Source organism: Castor canadensis, chromosome 7, assembly GCF_047511655.1.
Source record: "Castor canadensis chromosome 7, mCasCan1.hap1v2, whole genome shotgun sequence".
In the NCBI taxonomy this organism is placed as follows: Eukaryota; Metazoa; Chordata; class Mammalia; order Rodentia; family Castoridae; genus Castor; species Castor canadensis.
In genome coordinates this window covers 69,323,522-69,343,539 of record NC_133392.1, presented here as the reverse complement: position 1 = coordinate 69,343,539, position 20,018 = coordinate 69,323,522, and the positions used below count along the sequence as shown (strand labels likewise).

The 20,018-nt window shown below is 44.5% G+C and overlaps 1 protein-coding gene across 1 annotated transcript in view; it reads right to left on the bottom strand.

Annotated features, from left to right (window-relative positions):
• Sh2d4b (SH2 domain containing 4B) overlaps positions 1-20,018 on the bottom strand; it is a 65,715-nt gene that overhangs the window by 23,908 nt on the left and 21,789 nt on the right. The window contains exons 4-6 of the mRNA XM_074079307.1: positions 19,818-19,965; positions 9,437-9,653; positions 5,208-5,335 (exon numbers count right to left, since the gene is read on the bottom strand). Coding sequence (XP_073935408.1) covers positions 5,208-5,335; positions 9,437-9,653; positions 19,818-19,965 — 493 coding nt within the window. The remainder of the gene's footprint in view (positions 1-5,207; positions 5,336-9,436; positions 9,654-19,817; positions 19,966-20,018) is intronic.

Genomic DNA, 20,018 nt, shown 5'->3' with positions numbered 1-20,018 from the left:
CCAAAAGACCAAAAATCATATGTTCTCCCTCATATGTGGACATTAGATCAAGAGCAAACACAACAAGGGGATTGGACTTTGATCACATGATAAAAGTGAGAGCACACAAGGGAGGTATGAGGATAGGTAAGACACCCAAAAAACTAGATAGCATTTGTGGCCCTCAACGCAGAGAAACTAAAGCAGATACTTTAAAGCAACTGAGGCCAAAAGGAGAAGGGGACCAGGAATTAGAGAAAAGGTTAGATCAAAAAGAATTAACCTAGAAGGTAACACACAGGCACAGGAAATTAATGTGAGTCAACTCCCTGTATAGCTATCCTTATCTCAACCAGGAACACTTGTTCCTTCCTATTATTGCTTATACTCTCTCTTCAACAAAATTAGAGATAAGGGCAAAACAGTTTCTGCCGAGTAGCGAGGGGGTGGGGGAAAGAGGGAGGGGGTGGGGGGTGGATAAGGACCCAAACATTGTATGCACATATGAATAAAAAAAAAAAAAAAAGAAAAATGGGCTGTGAATGAGCCAGTGTTCAGACAGAGGATGTTCTTAATCATTTTAGATACATGTTGAAGTCCAAAATTATTTTTCTCAAAGCCAAGCTTATATGCACTGGCATTTCTCAGGAGTAGTTTTGTATAGCTGCAAGTCTCTCTTTTACTTCCTGGAACATAACAATGAGCAAATGAGAAACAAGGAATTACCTTCCACCACTCATTTTAACAGAGGGGATTATCGGAAGCCTGTGGTCACAGGGGGAAGCCATTCTGCCCCCTCCCCTCTGTGCTCTGAGTCCATTTCCCCTCACTCTGTTTCTCAGAAGAGGTGGGGGTTTCTGGTGGTTGATCCCAGACTACAGGAAACACCAGTCTTCACAATGATTATGGTTCCTTCTGGGGGACAAAGCATGTTTGTTGACTTGATTTCCCTAGATAGCTTTTGAATTTATATGATAATGCCAGTCAAAAGTAGGGAAATGAAGGATACACCCAAGGTCACAGAGCTGCTAGGTTGCAGAATGGGTCCCCTACCTTCAGACCCCTTGTGTACCTTGCCATTTGGATTATACCATTGTGCCTCCAAATATTTGAGGAAAGGGAAGAAAGTAGAAATCATGGTAGCCTTCTTTTTTAACCTTCATCTAAAATCCAGTTAAATTAATTAGGAATGTCTTACCCAGGAAAGAAAAAAATTATACTGGAATTATGAAGATTGGAATATTGGCTCAAATTCTTCTTAGCTTCCTATCTCCATCCCCTTTGATATATGACTTTGAAGCTCCTCACAAGAAAAAGACAGAATATGTTTTCCACCCTTCAAGTCTATCACAAATTGTGGCCAACAGCATGAGGCAGAAGTAGCAGTGAGCTTGTTCTAAGACCAGACTTCGAGAACCTCACACTATGTTGCCATGGTACCTGTACCATCTCCATGAGAACAGCACACCCCCAAAGGATCATGGGAGACAAGTGGAGCAGAGCCTCCCCAGCTAAGGTGCCCAGCCACATCCAGGCAAGAGCAGAGGCCCTTCCCAACCTGCAGCAAAACTCCCTAACAATTACACTAGTGTGTACTGCCTGGGGGATGGTGAGCTGCCTGTCTCTGTAGGGAATGAAGGAGGAAGTTGGAGCATACTAGTTGGTCCAGACTTTGGCATTTAGAAATTAGAAAAGTTACAAAAAAAAAAAAAAAATTTCAGGAACCAACACAGGTCTGCTAACATTTTGTTTTTCCTGTCAAAGACAATATATAAAACTAACCATGCTTACTATCATCTTCAATTCATAAAAGATAGGACATTTTAACACTAAACTTGAAGAAGAGGATGTAATCTTGGAATATAGCACAGACCTTCCTAAGCAAAGACACTTGGCCATCCTCCATATGTGAACCTTTCTTTTTTTTTTTCATTCTTCACAGATCAATGAAAACTTGGTCACTAAATAGCTCTATTCTGTTTATTAGCAACTTTCCTGCATGCTTTATGGTAGAACTCTCAAGAAAGCATGAAGTCAGTTACATAAATTGTGAGACTTAAATCTTGGTTCTGTTTGCTCTGTGACAACATTAAAATTACCTTTTTTTCCCATCAAGTAGAAAATAAAGCTAAAGATAAACTCCAGCACCTCTGTTGTGTCTTCTCCATTGGCTGCCACTAGCACCTCTGAGCAATCAGTGCAATTGTCACACCCCACTCCACAGGCATTTGAGCTACACTGCAGGTGCCTAAGGTGCTATGCAGAACTTCCATGATAATAAAAAATGTATGAGTGAAACAAAAGGTGGTGATTCAAATGGAAGCTCTATCAAAGGCTTCAGGGACACACAAAGTGACAGACATGAGAGGCAGAGAATCCTCAGGACCAGCTCCAGGGACACAGGGATCAGTCACCTATGCATGTTGACTGTCTTATCTCTGAGCCGTAAAGAGCCACTCCATCTGTCTATTGGACATGTAGAAGCCTGGGAGAAAGAAGTGGATGATGGCTATAACAGATTCTGTTATTCAAGACTATCCATCACACTATGATGTGGATGCCAGGCTGGCCCTAACTAATGAAATGTGTATAACAGTGGTGGTGTCACTTCCATGCAGAAGTTTTAGAGCCACCCTACAGTCCACTGAGTCTTTTTCCCCTACCACGAAACCATTGGAATTTCCAACAGAGGCAGCTCCCTCAGCCTGAGGCCTAGATTAGTATCTACAACCAACTTCCAACAGAATGTGACAGGGGTAAGAAATAAACCTTGGTCAGTGGAGGTCATAGACCCTACGGCTTGTGTGTGTATTACTGAGGTATAACCAAGCCAGACCTATGCATTGGAACCTACACAATGGGGATGCTGTAGTGGAGTTGGAGAGGTCAGTAATAGTGACAACAGAAGATGGTGACTTTATCTTGGCTGTGTTTCTTTACTGGTCTCTGGGCACGGGGAGGGCATGGGTGAATACAGAGGGACCTAAGACATAGGGCTCTGCCTTCATTGAGCACCTGGCCAACTAGAAAGGCAAGACAACCTTCTCACATGTGGCTCCAGGTTTTCAGTCTATTCCTAGGCTGTGAGGAGACTCACACACTACCAGGGCCCAATGCACAGAAGAGAGGGCTGTTCTTTGGAATTGAAAAGCCTAGGATCTAATGCCTTTGGCCATTCCTCCCATAGATACCGACTGTGGCAGGCACTGGGGAAAATAGACAAGGTCCTTAGCCTCCATGACTACATTCAGGTGGGAGAGAAGAAACGAGCAAAAAAGAAATGCTAATGGAATGAGTGCTTTTACAGAAATAAACAAGGTAAATTAGAGGAATTGAGGAACACTGCTTTAGATGAGTTCAGGAGAAACCTCTCTGAAGATGGGATATTTCAGATGGAAAATGAGAATGTGTCAACCATGCAGAGACTTGGGGAAGGACGGCAAAGGCAAGCAGAGCAATCCCAAGGGCAAACGGCCTGAGGTGGAGGAGAGGTTGGATCATTTGAGGAACAGAAAAAAAGACCATAGCTCTGGAGGCAATTCTGGCATAAGACTGGGGTAGGGACAGGTAAGTCCCCTGTCACTTGGGCCTTAGGGGACACAGGATGGAGTTCACAGTTTATTGCATGCATAAAGGGAAGCAGTGGGTACTGAGCAGGGGAGTGACAGGATCTGGTTGTATTTAAAAGAATCTCAGGATGCTGTGTGGAGGATGAACTATAGAGTGAAAGGGACAAACCAATGAGGATATTCCTGCTGCCTAGACTGGTGCTGTCACCACCTCTGCGGTCTTTGGCAGCCCCTTCAGTGCTATATCTCGGTTGTGACATTTGTAGAGTGTGCCTGTTACCCGCATGTCAAAGCCCATAAGCTCTTCGGACACCTGGAGGTGGGAGTGAATATGCAGGTGGCCTTACTCCAGTGCTGTGTGATTTGTTCTAAACATCACAGCTGCCTTCCCTGAAGCCAGAGCCAGGCCCAGAGCTTGCCAATATGGTCTCTCTCTGCCAGCCTCTTATTGGCCCTCAAGATGCCAGAGCTCTAGCACCTACCATGACACTGAGCTCATCTCTCCATCTGGATAGAACTGACAATACATAAAAGCTGGCCAGGAAGCAGATAGAGAGTTCACATCACCAGGACAAATGCAGGCCAAGATGGAGGCTAGTCAAGCTCCCAGGAGACAGGAAGGTGAGAAAAAGAGACAGGTAAGGATCAGGTGGGTAATAATTGTGACAGGGGAGATCAGTTCCAACCAGGGGAGTCTCCGGCAAACCTGAGCCAGGCTTCTGGAGTATGAGAGACCACATGGGGCAGAGAGGAGACATCTCAACTGAGACCATCCTACATCAGCCAGCCCCAGCTACATAAACAAGTTCAGCCAAGATCATCTGAGCCTAACTCAGACTAGAAGAACCACCCAACTGATTCAGAATTATTCATGAATAATAATAATTCATAATTCATAATAAATGCTTATTTTAAGCTACTGAGTTTTGGGGTGATTTGTTATATCGCAATAGCTAACCGATGTAGAGGAAACTGGTGGCTGGTAGCCACTCCTATTTTCCTGAAGCAAGTCTCTACTGAAGTCACAGCCATATTTCCCTACTTGAGGCCACTGCATATTCAGATCACTGGACTGAGGTCATGACCTTTGAGATGACCCTCGAGATACATTCTTGAATTTGACTTTACAAGTCTCTTGGTACCCTATGGAAACTTCCTCCCTCAGTTTCTTATCTGTAATGAAGGGATTAGATGACTTCCACGGAACCTCCCATCTGTAACACTGTATGTTTGGATGACTCTGACCTCTTCATTCACCCATCTATCATTAATCAACAAGAATCTATTCAAAGCCTAGAGTGTGCTGGGCTATGGACAAGATCCAGGAATGCAGGCTCAGACACCAAGATGTGGTTCCTGCCCACCAGCAGCTCTGTGACCAGTGAGAGCACAGGGAAGATGCCTCAGAGAAGGCTGGATGGCCAAGGAGGCTGTGTGGTGACAGCAGTGGGCAAGACTGGTGTTCACCTGTTCCAAACAGAAAAAGGGGGTACATGTCTAGCATCCCAGACACCTCAGCTTCTTCACTCCTGCCAGAGCTGGTAGGGCCAGAAGGGAGGCAGCATAGAGTCCAAAGTCCTCCACCACTGAGTACAGCTATCCTTCAGGATCTCCTCCTCCAACCCATCATCTGCTGCAGGGCCCAGAAAGTGATCCTACCGTGGAACCAGGGAGCAATGGATTTGGTGTTCCTCTCAAAGCCAGCTCGGCGAGGCAGCTGCTCCTCCTTAAACCAGCGGATGATGACTTCTCTGGAAAGTGGACGCAGTGGGCGCTCCCAAGTCCTGCTGCAAAGAGAGAGAGAGAGGGAGGGAAGAAGAGTCAGGAAGGGAGGGAGGCAGTGAGGAAGAAGAGTAGAAGGAAGGAGAAAAGGAAGGGGAGAGAGAAGGAGAGAAAGGAGGAGGAAGGAGAAGAGGGAGAGGCCACTGGGAGGATGAATATGTGTGATACCCACACCCATGCCATGAAAGGGCTTCAAGGAGACGGGTCCTTGAGGGCACTTTGCAGATTAAAATGCAGCAGCTATTATTTCTCCCCAGAGTCAACTGTTGTCACTTGCTTCAAAGAAACCCACATGGGAGGAAGTAAAAAGAGAATACAAGAAGATGTCTAAGGGGAAAAAAAGGAAGTGTTTTCCCTTGTGAGTAGCCACAGCATAAAGTATCTGCATCAATGCAGAAAGATCCTAATAAAATATGAACAAACTTATCAGTGTGAAAGCGTCTCCATCCCCTTTTCCCCAACTAAAGAGTTCTGATTTTTGACCCTTCCATGTTTCCTTGCCATCCCCTCTGAGGGAACCCCTACCTTTAGCAGTTAGCTCTCACAGTCTTGTAAGGTAGACTTAGGACATCGACACAAACCAGAAAACCTGCTCTGGAAATGTCTGGATGTCTACATACAGGAAATAAAAAGTACAAGGACAGAGGAAAATGAGAAGGAAAGGAACAAAACTGCCCATTGGCTGACCACAGACAGGGGATCAGTGATGGGGTGACATGAGTAGGAGCCAGTGAAGGACCTAAGAACAATGAATTGGACACTGTCAATGCTTTCTCAAAGGTGAGCCAATTTTCATTGCATTTTTGTCTGAACTGTGGTTCTCTCCAATGCACACAGAGACTGGACCACATAAAACCCCCATTACATTTGGGTTACTCTAACATGAAGCCAGGAAGAATCTGACAGCACGTGGCACCTAACAGGCTCCCAACAACATTTGTTGAGTTGTACAAAGACCACACTGCCTGATTTCATGGAATGAGTGTATACCATCTGAACAATCTCAGCCTTTTCACCACTTCCAACTGAGTAACAGGAGCTCAGTAAGTCCTACTCACCTAACAGTACTGGCATTTAAAAATCACCCTGTGTCCTTTTTTTATAAAATAAATATAATATAAAATACTATATTTATATAATATGAAATATTATATTTATATAAAATATAAATATAAAATAAACTCCAGCTGCCCTGTCAGGTAGTCTCTGTACCTGTTCTGTACTGACACACTAGCTAAGACCTCAGCCCCTCCTCACAAGTCCCAGAATGGATCCTTTTGTGCACACATATGTGCACACTTGCACACAAATGGTAGTGAATGTGGAAGATTTCAGAAAAATATGCTGGAAGAAAGGCAGCAGGTGAGGCTATGTTGCACAAACGCCATTGTATTCATATGGTTTTCCCTGCTATGATGAAACACATGAGGCAGGCTACTTAGGAAAAGATTTGTTTAGATGATTTTGGAGGCTAAAAGTCCAGGATCAGGTGGCCCCGCTGGTTCTGCCTTTGGTGAGGGCCTAATAGCCAATAGTATCATGGCAGAAGTGCTTACAAGAGGGAGAAATCACATCACAAAGCAGAGAGCAATTCAAGACTCAGGATAGGATATTTGAAACAATTCACTCTCTGGATAACTATCTCAGCTTTCCACAAGAATGGACCTCTGCTAGGTACCATTTCAATTTTGCTACACTAGGAACCAAGGTGCCAACACATAGACCCTTGAGGGACAAACTCAACCCATAGCCAACCACAGCAGCCATGTCTATTGAGTGTGTTCTCCAAATCCAACTTTCTCCTTGCCCCCTCTCTTGACTTTACTTTACTCCCTAACACCCCATAGCTGGCCCTGCTCCCTATCCTCCCTTGGTATTACCCCCTTTTTTATTCCTTCAGGTGCCTTTCCTCTCTACCAAGCAGCCCTGGGCAGCACTGCTCCACCCAGCCTCTTCCTCTGCATTTGCATCCCCCAAAAATAACTCTCCAGAGGAAAGAATCCTCTAGTTTCTAGGACTTGGTTTCCTTAGAAGGCAATAGGAAGTTATAAACAGTAGAGATGATCCACTCCCTCTTGTCCCTATTTCTAAGCAAGAATTTGAATTTGTTTCTAAGCAGAGAATTTCTAAGCAGGGACCTCATTTCCCCAGAATATAAGTGCTAGGATAGGTGTTCCAAGGAACCACCTAGCCAGTGACCAGCCTCACTCCGGCACTTGTAACTCTCCTCCTTCTGGCACTGTATATCCACCCCTCAGCACAGACAAAGGTGGGCGACACCTAGCTGAGGGATGTGGACAGAGGCAAGTGGCCTTGGGTTTCTGCTCCATCGTCCAGCATTTTGACCCCTCAATGCTTTCTGCAGAGGCCACCCTTGTTGACTGCACACAACCAGCCTAGAGCCAGGCCACACCACGGGCCATGCCGTTCCATTGTAGGAGCCAAAGGGACAGATTTATAGGATTCTTTTAAAAAGCATAGGAAGGGGAAGGCTTTTCTAACTAGGCCCCCCTAATACAGAAACCACACACAAAAAATTAACCTTATAAAAATAAAGAATTTCTGCATGATGGAAAACTCTATCACAAAAGCTAAAAGATAAATGACAAACTGAGAAAAAAATGGAGCTTTTTGCCTAATATTTAAGGAGTTCTAGAAATCAATAAGAAAAAGACGAATCACCCAATGAAAAAGTGGGCAGAGGAATGACAATGAGATAAGGCTGGATCAATGGCCCTTAAACATATACAGAGAACTTATTCTTACTTACAGAAAGAAATGTTGGTTGAAACTTGCGCTGAGATGTTATTTCTCACAGAAAAGTTTGACGATACCCTGTCTGCCAGGCTAGAGAATGAGAGTGCAAACTGGTACCAGGTTATGGAGGGCAAGTTGAAGTTCAAATACACATATCCTTGACCCAGAGCTCCCACATCAGGGAATGGTTGCAAGTACATAAATCTAATTTCTACAGGGCACTGTTAGTGATAAGAAAAGGTTTGAAATAATACCAATATCTGCTAACAGAGTGTTTGATAAATAAAATAATGGCACGTCATGCAGTACAATACTAAGCTATTAAAAAAAAAAAACAGAGGGAAGCTTAAGACTTTTCATGTTGCAGAAGGAAACTGGGAGGATACATAAGGCACTGAGAACGGTAGTGACCTACAGCAGAAGAGGGAGCTGAGGAGATGGAATAGAAGGGAGGGAGTCAGAGCTTCTGTGTGCTGCCCTCTTCCTAAACTTTCTTGTTTGAAAATCATACATGATGAGGAAGGAAAGGGATAGGGAATGAAGGAGAAAAGGAAGCAGGAGGTTATAAATAACCCCAAACCCCAATTAAAGCAAAACTCAGACAACCCCTATTATCTGGGGGCAAACTGACTCCCAAATACTCCCTGTGTTTTAGGGAGCACCAGGAGCTGGAACCCATCTTTGCCCTCCCTGGGAGCAGTGTCTGCTCAGCATCACGGTGGGAGGGCACCCAAGAGGAGAGCAACCAAACCTCTGGGTTAGCCTCAGGTGGGAAAGGGTAGAAGGTGGAGAAGATCCCAGCAACCTCATAATCTTAGGTTCTGTCAATCACTAGCTGTCACCTAAGTGTCCTTACTAAACAACAATCCTGAGGAAACAAATGTGTGAGGGCACCTCCTGCACTCACCCACACTAATCTGCAAACTTGCTAATCAAACTGGGGCCAGACCAGCTCTGATGGTAGTTAGAAGAGTCAGCAAACCTTTGTTTCCAGCTACTGGATCACACTTAGCTAATTTGAGGTCCTTTATTACAAGTTCTTAACTTAGGGCATATAGACTCCTAGGAGTTGAAAACTGTGCAAATGTTTTGGGGTATTCATATGGCACATTTTGAGAGGAAGAAGGTATACAGCTTCTTCAGATTATCAAAGGAATCCTAGACCCCAGAAAGTTAAGACTCACAGAACTGCAAAGTTGATAGAAGTATCCGTCTCACCCTACCTCTGGGGCTTCCAACCCATTACACAGCCTGGAACACTGAGGCCCACGGGGGGAAATGACTAGCGAGCCAGGACTGGATCCCCCGTGTTGCAGCTCCAGTGCTAGGCTCCGGAGCTGCTGACCCACCTGATAGGCACGGCAAGTGACGGTGGTGGACCCGGGCCGGGAAGAGGCTGGTAGAGTCTCGCCTCCTGCTCATGGCTCTGGCCGAGTTCCCGGAACATGGAGCTAAGGCCAGCGACTGTGCCCTTTTGGATGGCGCGGAGCGAGTGGCGCCGGTATTCATCCCGGGCGCTCCGGGCTCGACGGCTCCTCTCCTCATCAGCCGCCTTGGACCTGCGCACTGGAAAGGGGAACAGAGCTTAGATCCAGGTCCAGAAGGACCCACCGGAGTCCCAGGACCCCCAGGGGTGGCTCCCAGAACTCCGTGGGCTTCAGGAGGCTTGGAGCCTCCAGGAGCGGCAGGGCATGCCCAGCCCTAAGAGTGTGGAGGAGGGTTGGGGACCTGCTGGTAACAGGGCCTCTCCACAGGTTACAAGACTCCTAGACACCCTTCTCTCCCGCCTTCTGCATCGTTCTATTCCTCAGGGCAGAGCTCTGTCGCAGGCAAGTGGCCTTGAGAAGACATGTGCGTTGCCGCTTTTAAAACTCAAAAGAGAAATCTGGGACTGAGAAAATGAAGATGACCAAAGCCTGTTGGAATCAAGGTCTTCCCTTCAAACTAGTTATTACGCAGTCTGATTAACTTCGCCAGGCCCGACTCTGCCTCTAAGATCCCAGAGCAATTCTGCAGGGACCTCTCAAAGCTGGCCTTGGTCTTTCTAATTGTGCAGGGCTGGTGATTGCCCCGGCACCAGGTGGTCACCTTCCCCTCTCTCTAACTCCATTCAACAGTGCCCATGTTGCAGGCACCCCCAGCCTCCCAAGGACTGCGCTTCCTGTTAGTGCTTGGAGGACACAAGGTAAGTTGTTCTGGTCCTCAAAGAAAGCATTTGTCCTTTATAGGTAGACAAGAACCTTCTCTGTGAATTTAACCTCTCCCAGATTCCAGCATGTGGTCTGTCCCTAAGAAGGCACTTGTGGAAGTGCCCCTCATGATGTCACATGCAGAATATCTCCCAGGGCTGTGCGTTCCACGAAGGCAGATGGAGAATTTTTTGGTGCCGCAAAGGCTACCATATCAGGAGAGCGCTGGGCTGGTGCTAGGAGATGTGGATACATCAGTGTCGTATGTTCAGAGAGCTTACAGTCTAGTAGCAGAAACATCTATGAACAGTGAGTAGTGCCATGGTGGCTGCACTGCAGCACCAGAGAAGGGATACCTCAGACAAGTAGGGACATCTAGGCTGATGCCTGGTAGGCATCTGGGATTCAATCAGTAGAGGTCAAGGGGAGAGCATTCTAAGCAGGGAAAGCTCAGATCCCAGATGCCCAGAGGCCAGAGGGAGCTGGAGGTCCCTCTTGGAATAGGTCTGTGTGGCTGGGGAAGTTCTGAGGGAGGGGAAGAGGCCTCAGTCTGAAGAAACAGAAAAGGCACTTAGGAGATGGATAAATACTGGCTAGCACCTTCTAATGCTTTGCTGAAAGGTGATTAGAAGCCACTGGAAGGTTCAGAACAGGAGAGCAGAGTAGTAGATACACTTTTAAAGGATCAAATGAGCTACAGTGTAGCTCATTTCTTCATTCTGACAGAAACAAGAATGAAGACTTGGAAAACAGAAATACAGGCAAAGAGTGAGAGAGGTCTGAGTCAATACTGTCAGGAAAAGGGTAAGGGAGAATGACCATGGCACCGTGTAAATTCTGAGAAACTAAGGAGCTACAATCCACATGAAGGTCAATATTAAGATTGGTAGTGAGAAGGGAGAGACCAAAATGACGGCCAAGTTTCTGCCTTTGACAGCAAATGGTGACACAGATGAGGGAAGAAGAGAACTGAGTTGTAGAAGTGTGGAGGAAGGAGGTTCCTGTGGGAGTCTAGGAGGAAGGTCCAGGAAGTGCTTGGCTCTGGAAGATCGTTTGTTGCTGCCCTTCCTGGGGCGAATTTTTCCATTGTCCCCAGGACTCCACCCCTGTCCAAGGAGAAGAGTCACTGATCTCCATCCCCACCTCCAGAACTGAATGCTTCAGAGCAACAGCAATTTGTAGGGTGGTGGAGTGTCACTGAAATCGGTAGGTAATCCTATACATAGAGAACAGCATCAAAAAAGATTTAAACTGCGTATGTGTGTGGACATGTTTACATGCTGTTCTGTGTGATCTTGGGCCATGTGAATTATAAGAGAGGATCTTGAAGATATAAATACGACAGTACAAGGAAGGAACTTCCACAGTTCCTGGCACAGGGTAGAGGTTCATAAAATACCATCCTGTGTAAACTTTTAGATCAGGAGACTGGTGTGCCTTCTTCAGAAAGAGTCCATCCCTAGAAGGAAGAAGGGAATGACTACAGGTTGTGGGGGGGGCGGGGCTGGTGGAATCAGGGGCCCCAGTTAGGGAATGGGAAAACAAAAGCCTGTGGAAAGGGGAGGCTTCCCAGCCCCTGAGAGGGGAAACCAGGAGGCCCACATAGGGAGGCTTCTTGTGACTCCACCTGCTGGAGCTCAGGTCACTTGCAGAATAAGTGGGTTTGGCACAAAAGACAATCACCTCCCAGAAAGCAAGCAAGGTTCACCCACAGCTAACTTGGGCCAAAGAAAGGGGCTCTCTCAGCTTCCACCTCATAGCTTCTGAAATCCACTGTCAACCATTCTTCCCCAGCTAGCAATGCCTGATAGCTGCCAATAGTGACGCCTTGTGGTTGCTGGGAGCACCTGCAAGAGTCCCTCAGAACAGAACCAGATCAATATTGGAATGCCTCTGGCCTTGGGAAAGCTAAGGCCCCAGAGAATCTTGCTAGTTTTACCCTAAACAGGACACAGATTCTTTAAGTAGCACTACGTGGAGTTGTGACACCAAAAATGTGGCACCATTCGAAGTACAGACAGTCCCTGATTTATAATGGTTCAACTTGATTTCAGATTTTTCAGGGGTGTGAAAGCAATGTGAATTCAAAAGAAATCCATACTTCAAAATTTGGATTTCAACCTTTTCTGGAGCTGGCTGCATGCAGCACAACCCTCTGCCAATGCTAGACAGCTGCATTGAATCACAGCTCCTGGTCAACCCAAGAAGCACCAGGAGGCACAACCTCTACTCTGCCAGGGACCGTGCAGCTAAGGTAGGTTGTTCTCCAGGTTAGGTGAATTCACTATGTTCTCACAATTTCCACTTACGTTGGATCTATGGGGACATCACCTTGTCATAGTGAATCAAGGCACACCTGTGGTTAACTGCAAGGAGACACTGCTATTGCCTGTCCCTTCCAGTGGATAGAAAAAGCTTTGCCTTCCAGGCCCAAATTCTGCTCTGCCCAGTTCCGGACTAGATGCCAGAGGCCATCCTCACAATCTCCTCCAGGCTCAGCCTGTCCCAAGCCTATGCACTCTGACGTTCAACCCAGAATCCAGGGCATACTTCTAAGAGGGAAGGGGATGAAAGCAACATCACTGGACCCAGAGCTGGGTCTTGAGTGATGTTTCTCACACAGCTCTGTCAACAACCTGGCAATGATGAGACAGTGGTGTTCTGGTTGTTGGTTTGGGGCCACAACCAAAATCATACAGCTCAAAGAGTCAGGGTGAGCACAAGTCCCTCCACCTCTCAATATCATCACCCTGGGGAACAAGCCTTCAACCCATGAACCTTTGGGGGACCATACCCAAAGCACAGCCGTCAGTGCATGCCTGAGTCATGGTACATGTTGTCCTCCCAGCTACCTCCAGCTCAGAGCTTCGGTCAAGACAGAGGCTCATCTGCCTTCCTTCTGCTGATTCAACCAACTGTGTCACTCAAAGTAATGCCCTGCTCTGTGTTCCTGCACCCTCCACCCCCACCCACTCAAAGGTCCCAAAACATTGGGATATTCTGCAATGGGTTCCAGAAGCTCCACAGGAAAGAGCCAGCATGTGCTCATGCCCCTAGCTTCTTTGTGAAACTTCCTGTGTGCAGACCTGCAGATGCCCTCTGAGGCCTGTGGCCAAAGACATCATTCCTACATCCTGCTTTCATAAGACACTGGACCCTCAGCCAGAACATAGGACAGCAACAAGGAGAAAGCAAACCTCCATCTGAGCAGGTCCCCGGGCTAGCCACTAAGTCTGAATTTCCAGTTCAGTTTCTATCAATAAAATGGAAATACCAAGACCCACTCAGCCCTGAGACTGTTCTAAGCAAATGAGCAATGAATGGCCTAAGGCTCTGTGAACTCTCAGAATTTGGGGCATCCTGCTGACTTTAGTGAAGATCAGGTTTTACTAATATTTAGCAATTCCTAAAAAATTCTAACCCCTATGCAAATGGGCACAGAACAGTTAAAGAGCATTTCCCAGAGTCATTAATGAGTAGACAGACCATTTGCCTCCACCGTGCCCCTGGGGCATCACTTGCCCTGGATGAGAAGGAAATTGAACACAGTATGCACGGGATATTGGCCCTGAAAAGAGAAAGTGAATGTATGGTGACATCCAGGTCCCACAGCTAGCAGCGATCAACAAATGAAAGTGTGGCCCTGAACAAGGACCCCCCTGCCCCCCGCATTTCCTTCCAGTCCCGAGTAAAAGAAATGGTGGCTAAAAACCAAATTCCCACTGTCATTTTAACTGCATGCACATACATTCTGTAATGTGATTCCATTCTTGATCCAAATTGAGGATTCCTCTGAACTAATTATTTCACTATCTCCCACAAATCACTGACAAGGCCCCTCCCTTCACATGCTTTTAAGAAAGAATTGAAGCTGGACATAGTGGCTCATGATTATAATCTTAGCTACTTAGGAGGTGGAGATTTGCAAGCATGACAATTCAACCAGCCTGGAGGAAAAGTTGATGAGACCTCATCTCAATAAATAAGCCAAGATGATGGAACATGTCTACAATCCCAACTACACAGGAGACATAGGTAGTAGGATCTTGGTCCCAGGCCAGCCCAGGAAAAGCCAAACCCTATCTTACAAATAATAATAACTTAAAGCAAAAAGGTCTGGAGCTCCTCAAGTGGCAGAGCACTCACCTAGCAAATGCAAGGCTCTGAGTTTAAACAAACAAACAAAAACAGGAATTGAAGATCTGACGCTTGGGTGCTCCAAGAAAAGACAGAGAGCTTCCCCTCCTCACACTGTGGGGTGGGCCTAAGACCCAACTCTATATGGAAGACACAATGTCTTGGGCTCTCAATTCAAATTGCATAGTACAGAAGTGACTCGGGTAGGAAAGGAATTTTCCTTTAGAGAAGAAAATCTCAAGCTAAAGGCACTCACTAAACCAGGACAACAGTGTTCTACCAGAACCCAAAGCGTTCCACAGAGGGGTCTCTGAAGCCATAGGACGTGGGAAGGATGCAGGAGCCAGGGGAGCATAGGCCCCACACCTCCTTCACCAGAGCCATGTGCACACACCTGCCTTACCTGGGGGGGATTCAGCAAAAACACCAGTTGTAAGGGCACCTTGGAAGCACAGACAGCCAACTTTTCCAGTTCTTTTGTGAACACAACAGAAAGTCACTAAAAAGAGACATGAGGCCTGCCAGAGAGAAGTCTGCATGATGCTGGTGTAGACACTGAGACTCCTACAAACACCACGACACCTCCTCTGGACCAGGACACGCTGGGCTGCCATGGCCCAGGAGCCTGGGAACATCTGTCCAGGACATCGATTCTCAGAGGTGGGAAGGACACTTGTGTCCTAAAACTTACAACTGCCTTGTAGTATAAAATAATATAAAATTCAGAAAGCTACATTTAATGTTTTGAGTCAACTTTGCATTTCATTCAACTTCTATTGGGCTGATTCTTTTTCTAGCACCTGATTGTATACTATATCACTCAGAATTTTTAAAAACCACACAAAGAGATTCCAAAAAATAAAACTTTTTTCAATCAGAAAAATATATATATACATATATATATTCCACCCATCCATCTTGTCAGCATCCTAGTTACATCTATGAATATGCCCCAGAAACTGAGTGAACACTGAATTAACATATATACAATATATATCATATGTAATATATACATAATATTATATATATATGTATGTATGTATATATCAGTTTAGAGGGTGTCAGTAGAAAAGGCAAATTAAGGGCCTCTTAAAATCCCCTCCTCCACAAGCAATAAGAACACTGGCAAATTATCAGAATCAACTCTTTCAGAGTGCTAGGAATTAACCAAAGGCTTGCCACAATCCAGGGAATATTTATTCAAGAAAAAACATTCACAACATTCAAAGAGATTAAATTACTCATCAAAAAAATTTCCCACAAGGAAACTCCAGGACGAGATGGCTTCACTGGTGAATTCTACTAAATGTTTAAAGAAGAATTAATTCAGACTCTTCAAAAACCCTTCCTTAAATGAAGAAGAGGAGTGGACCCTCCCCAACTTATTCTGAGACCAGAATAACCCTGAAACCACAACCAGCCTCTATTGTCATAAGAAAAAAGTACAGACCAATATCCCTCATGAGTACAGATGCAAAAATCCTCCACAAAATATTAGCAAATCAAATTCAGCCACATAGAAAAAGGATTATACACTGGGATTCATCCTAAGAATGAAAGGTTCGATATGCGAAGCTCAGCCACAGGATGCATCACTCTTCTCTTTGTGGTACTGGAGATTAAACTGAGGGCCTCGCGCACACTAGGCAAGTGCTCTACCACTTGAGCTATGTGCCCAGCTCTTTTTTTTTTTTTTTTCAATTTTTCTATTGAGGTAAGGTATTACTAACATTGCTCAGACTGGCCTTGAACTTGAGATCCTCCCACCTCCACCTCCCAAGGAGGTGGGATTACAGTCATGTACCACCACACCTGACTAAAAGGCACCATATTAATAGAACAAGGAACAAGGAACAAAAACACATAATTACCTCAACAGATGGAGAAAAGACATCTGACAAAACCTAACACCCTATCACGATTAAAAAAAAAAAAAACCCACTAAATAAGCCAGAAAAACATAGAACTTCCTTAACCCAATAAAGGTTATTTATGAAAAACACAACTAACCTTGTACTTAATGGTGAACAAAGACTGAAAGTTTCCTCTACAATCAGAAACAAGCATGTATGCTTTTGCCACTTTTATTCTACAAGTATTAGAAGTTCTAGCCAGAGCAATTAAACAAGAAAAAGAAAGACATACCTATTGGGAAGGAATAAGTAAAACTACCTCTATTTGCATGTGAAATTATCTTATACATAGAAAACCATAAGGAATCCACAAAAAAAAAAAAAAACTCTTTGAGCAAATAAGCAAGATTTCAGGATACAAGATCAATATATAAAAGTCAATTGCATTTCTATATACTAACAATAAATAATCCAAAAGTGAAACTAAAAATAAATTATATTTATGATAGCATCAAAAGGTATAAAAAACTAAGGATAAATTTGTCAAACCAAGAACAAAACTACACTGAAGACTACAAAATATTATTTAAAGAGATTAAATAAGACTTAAATAAATGGAAAAATATCCTGTATGCATGCATTGGAAGACTAAATGTTATTGAGATGGCAATACTTCCCAAATGGACCTACAAATTCAATGTAGTCACTATGTAATCCCAGCTAGCTTTATTGTAGAGTTGATTATCTGATCCTAAAATATGTATGGAAATACAAGGGACCAAGAATCATCAAAATATTTCTTTAAAAGAGCAAAATGGAGGTCTTATACTGTCCAATTTCAAACTTTCTACAAAGCTACCAACATCAAGACTGCATGGTACTGGCATAAGAACAGACAGATCAATGGAATAAAATTAAGAACCAGAAGTAGATACATTTTTGGTCAATTGATTTTTACAAGAATATATATCATTATTTCTTTGAAAAACGTAATCTTTCCAATAAATGGTGCTTGAACTATTGAGTCAATTAAGAGCACTATTTCACACAAAATTTAACTCAAAATGGAGCAAAGACCTAAATGTAAGAGCAAAAATATAAATCCCTTAGAAGAAAGAAAGAATTATGTCATTGTGACATTGGATTAGGCAATTGGCTTCTTAGATGTGACACAAATTACAATCAACAAAAGAAAAAATAGGTAAATTGGACTTCATCAAAATTCAATACTCTCATGTTTCAAAAGACACTATCAAGAAAGTGAAAAGACAGCCCAAAGGATGGGAGACTAGATTTGCAAGTCATATCCTGATAAGAAATTAATATTCGGGACATGTACGGCTCAACAACAAAAAATTCAAAAATGAATAAAGAACTTGTACCAGCATTCCTCCAAGGATGAAACATAAATGACCATAAAATGCGTGAAAAAAAACTCCATATCATTAGTCATTGGGAAAATGAAAATCAAAAACACAATGAAATGCTACTTCATCACTCCTTAAAATGATCATCAAAACCATAAACAATTAGAAATATTGAGGAGGAGGTGAAGGAAGCAGAGCCCTCAGACATTGCTGGTAGGAATGCAAAATGGTTTGGTCCCTTTGGAAAACAATGCAGCCATTTCTCAAACATAGACACCATATGACCCAGAAATTCCTCTCCCAAGAGAACTGAAAATATATGCCCATACAAAATCTTGAATAGGAGTGTTCACGGTAACATTTTTCACAATAGCCCGAACATGGGAATAACCCAAATATCTATTAATTGCCAAATGGATAAACAAAAATGTGGAATATTGCGTTAGAATATTGGTAATCATAAAAAGATGTGAAGTGTTGATTCATACTACAGCATGAGTACACCCTGGCACTTGTCAAATGAAAAGTTAGACACCAAAGGCCACATAATATATTTTCCTATTTATATGAAATGTCCACAATAAGCAAATCCAGGGAGAAAAAATTAGATTAGTGTTTGGGGAGAGGGGGACAGGAGAGGAGCTACTGCAAATAGGTACAGAGCTTCTTTTTTGAGGTGATTAAAAATGTTCTGGAATTGTATAGTGGTGTGACTGAACAACTCTGTGGCTATACTAAAAACTGCTAACTGTACACTATAAACAGATGAATTTGATGGCATGTGAACTACATATCAGTTTTTCCCAAAAGGCTGTTTAATGAATCTGACATATGATCAAGACATACTAAAGAACAGACAACTGTCCAGGAAAAGCCACCCCCCACCCTTTTCCCCCATCTTTCTTGCTCTGCACAGCTTTAGTCACAGGGTCTCTACAGTGTACCTTGCAGCAGCCTCCTCACTCCTCACTCTCACCCCCACGCCTAGCAGAATCGCACACTTGCCTGCACCTGCAGAAGCTTCCCACTTCCCAGCTGCACTAATAATGCCTTTTTATGTATTTATTTTGTTTCTTCTGATGCTTTGACATTTGGGACTTTGCTAATTCTGGAAGGACTGCCCCTCTCTCCCAGGAAGAGTAAATTCCTAGAGAAAGTAAAGGGCCTGCTTACAAGTGTGCCCTTCATATGCAACCATACAATGGGGGAATTAGAGAACTACTTCCTTTGAGGACATCTTACACCTGGGTCAGTACCCATCTGCCCTAGTCACCCAAGGCCAGATACCAGATAACTAAAGACAGCGCTCCACCCCAGAACCCAGTGGAATTACTCCAACTAGCCTGTCCTAAACCTACCTGTCTTGCTTTTCCAGAGAAACCCACCCCAAATATTTCTTCCCATGTTTTTCCTCACTCTCTGCTGATTAACTAACCCTGGTGATTTCCTGTGTAGCCCTCCATGGCATCACACTTCCTGTTTCTAGGGATCCCAAGCTAAAAAACTTCAAGTCATTTCTGTGTCTGTGTGTCTTATCATAACTGATTCCAACAATTTCTGGGCACCTATTAAGACCTCACCCTTCAAACCTGGCTCCATCTTCTTTTCCCCACTTTATTTCCCACCATCCCTGACACTCTCCAAGCTTTAGCCACTCTACACTTCCTAAGTCTGCCACATCCCATGTCACCATGTCTTTGCACATGCTGGTCTCATCTAGAGTGCTCTCTTTACCTCAGTTTTTCCTACGCTACTGTCAAGTCTCAGTTCATTCTCCCTCCTCTGGAGCCCACCAGGACAGCCACTGTGTGCTCCAGCAGCAGGTACAACATTCTCCCCCAAAGTCCTTAGTCCTCATCTCTGTCTTCTGCTCTGGTTAGTGAGCCCTTCTAATATAAGGGCCATGATCTCATCTCTGGATTCACAGGGCACAGCAGAGCCAGGAAATTATTGGCAACTCAGTAATTGGCATTTCATTTTGTAATGTAAGAAATTCCCAGAACAGGCCCATACGTAAATTGAGCATGGACCCCTTCCCTTTGGGCCCCAGCAGGACCATGCACATGGGCGAAGCCTTGTGGGATGAGTAAGGGAACTGCAATGATGACTGAGCACTTCCACAGAGGACAGGGCAGGACAGGTCAGTCCTGCTGGCCTCGTGGGCCTGAAGAATGCTCTACTCACACTGTTCTTCCCACTCCTGCTCCTCCTGCTCCGTGGCTTGGCAATGCAGCTGGGCCTGCTTCAGGGTCCAGTAGAGTTCCTTTGCCCTCTTCTCCTCCTGGAGGCGAATCTGCTCTTCCCCTCGCTTCCTCTCCTCTTCCTCTTTCTTCTAAAAAGTCACAGAACAGAAACAAAATGGCATTAGATTGGAAAAGTGCCTCA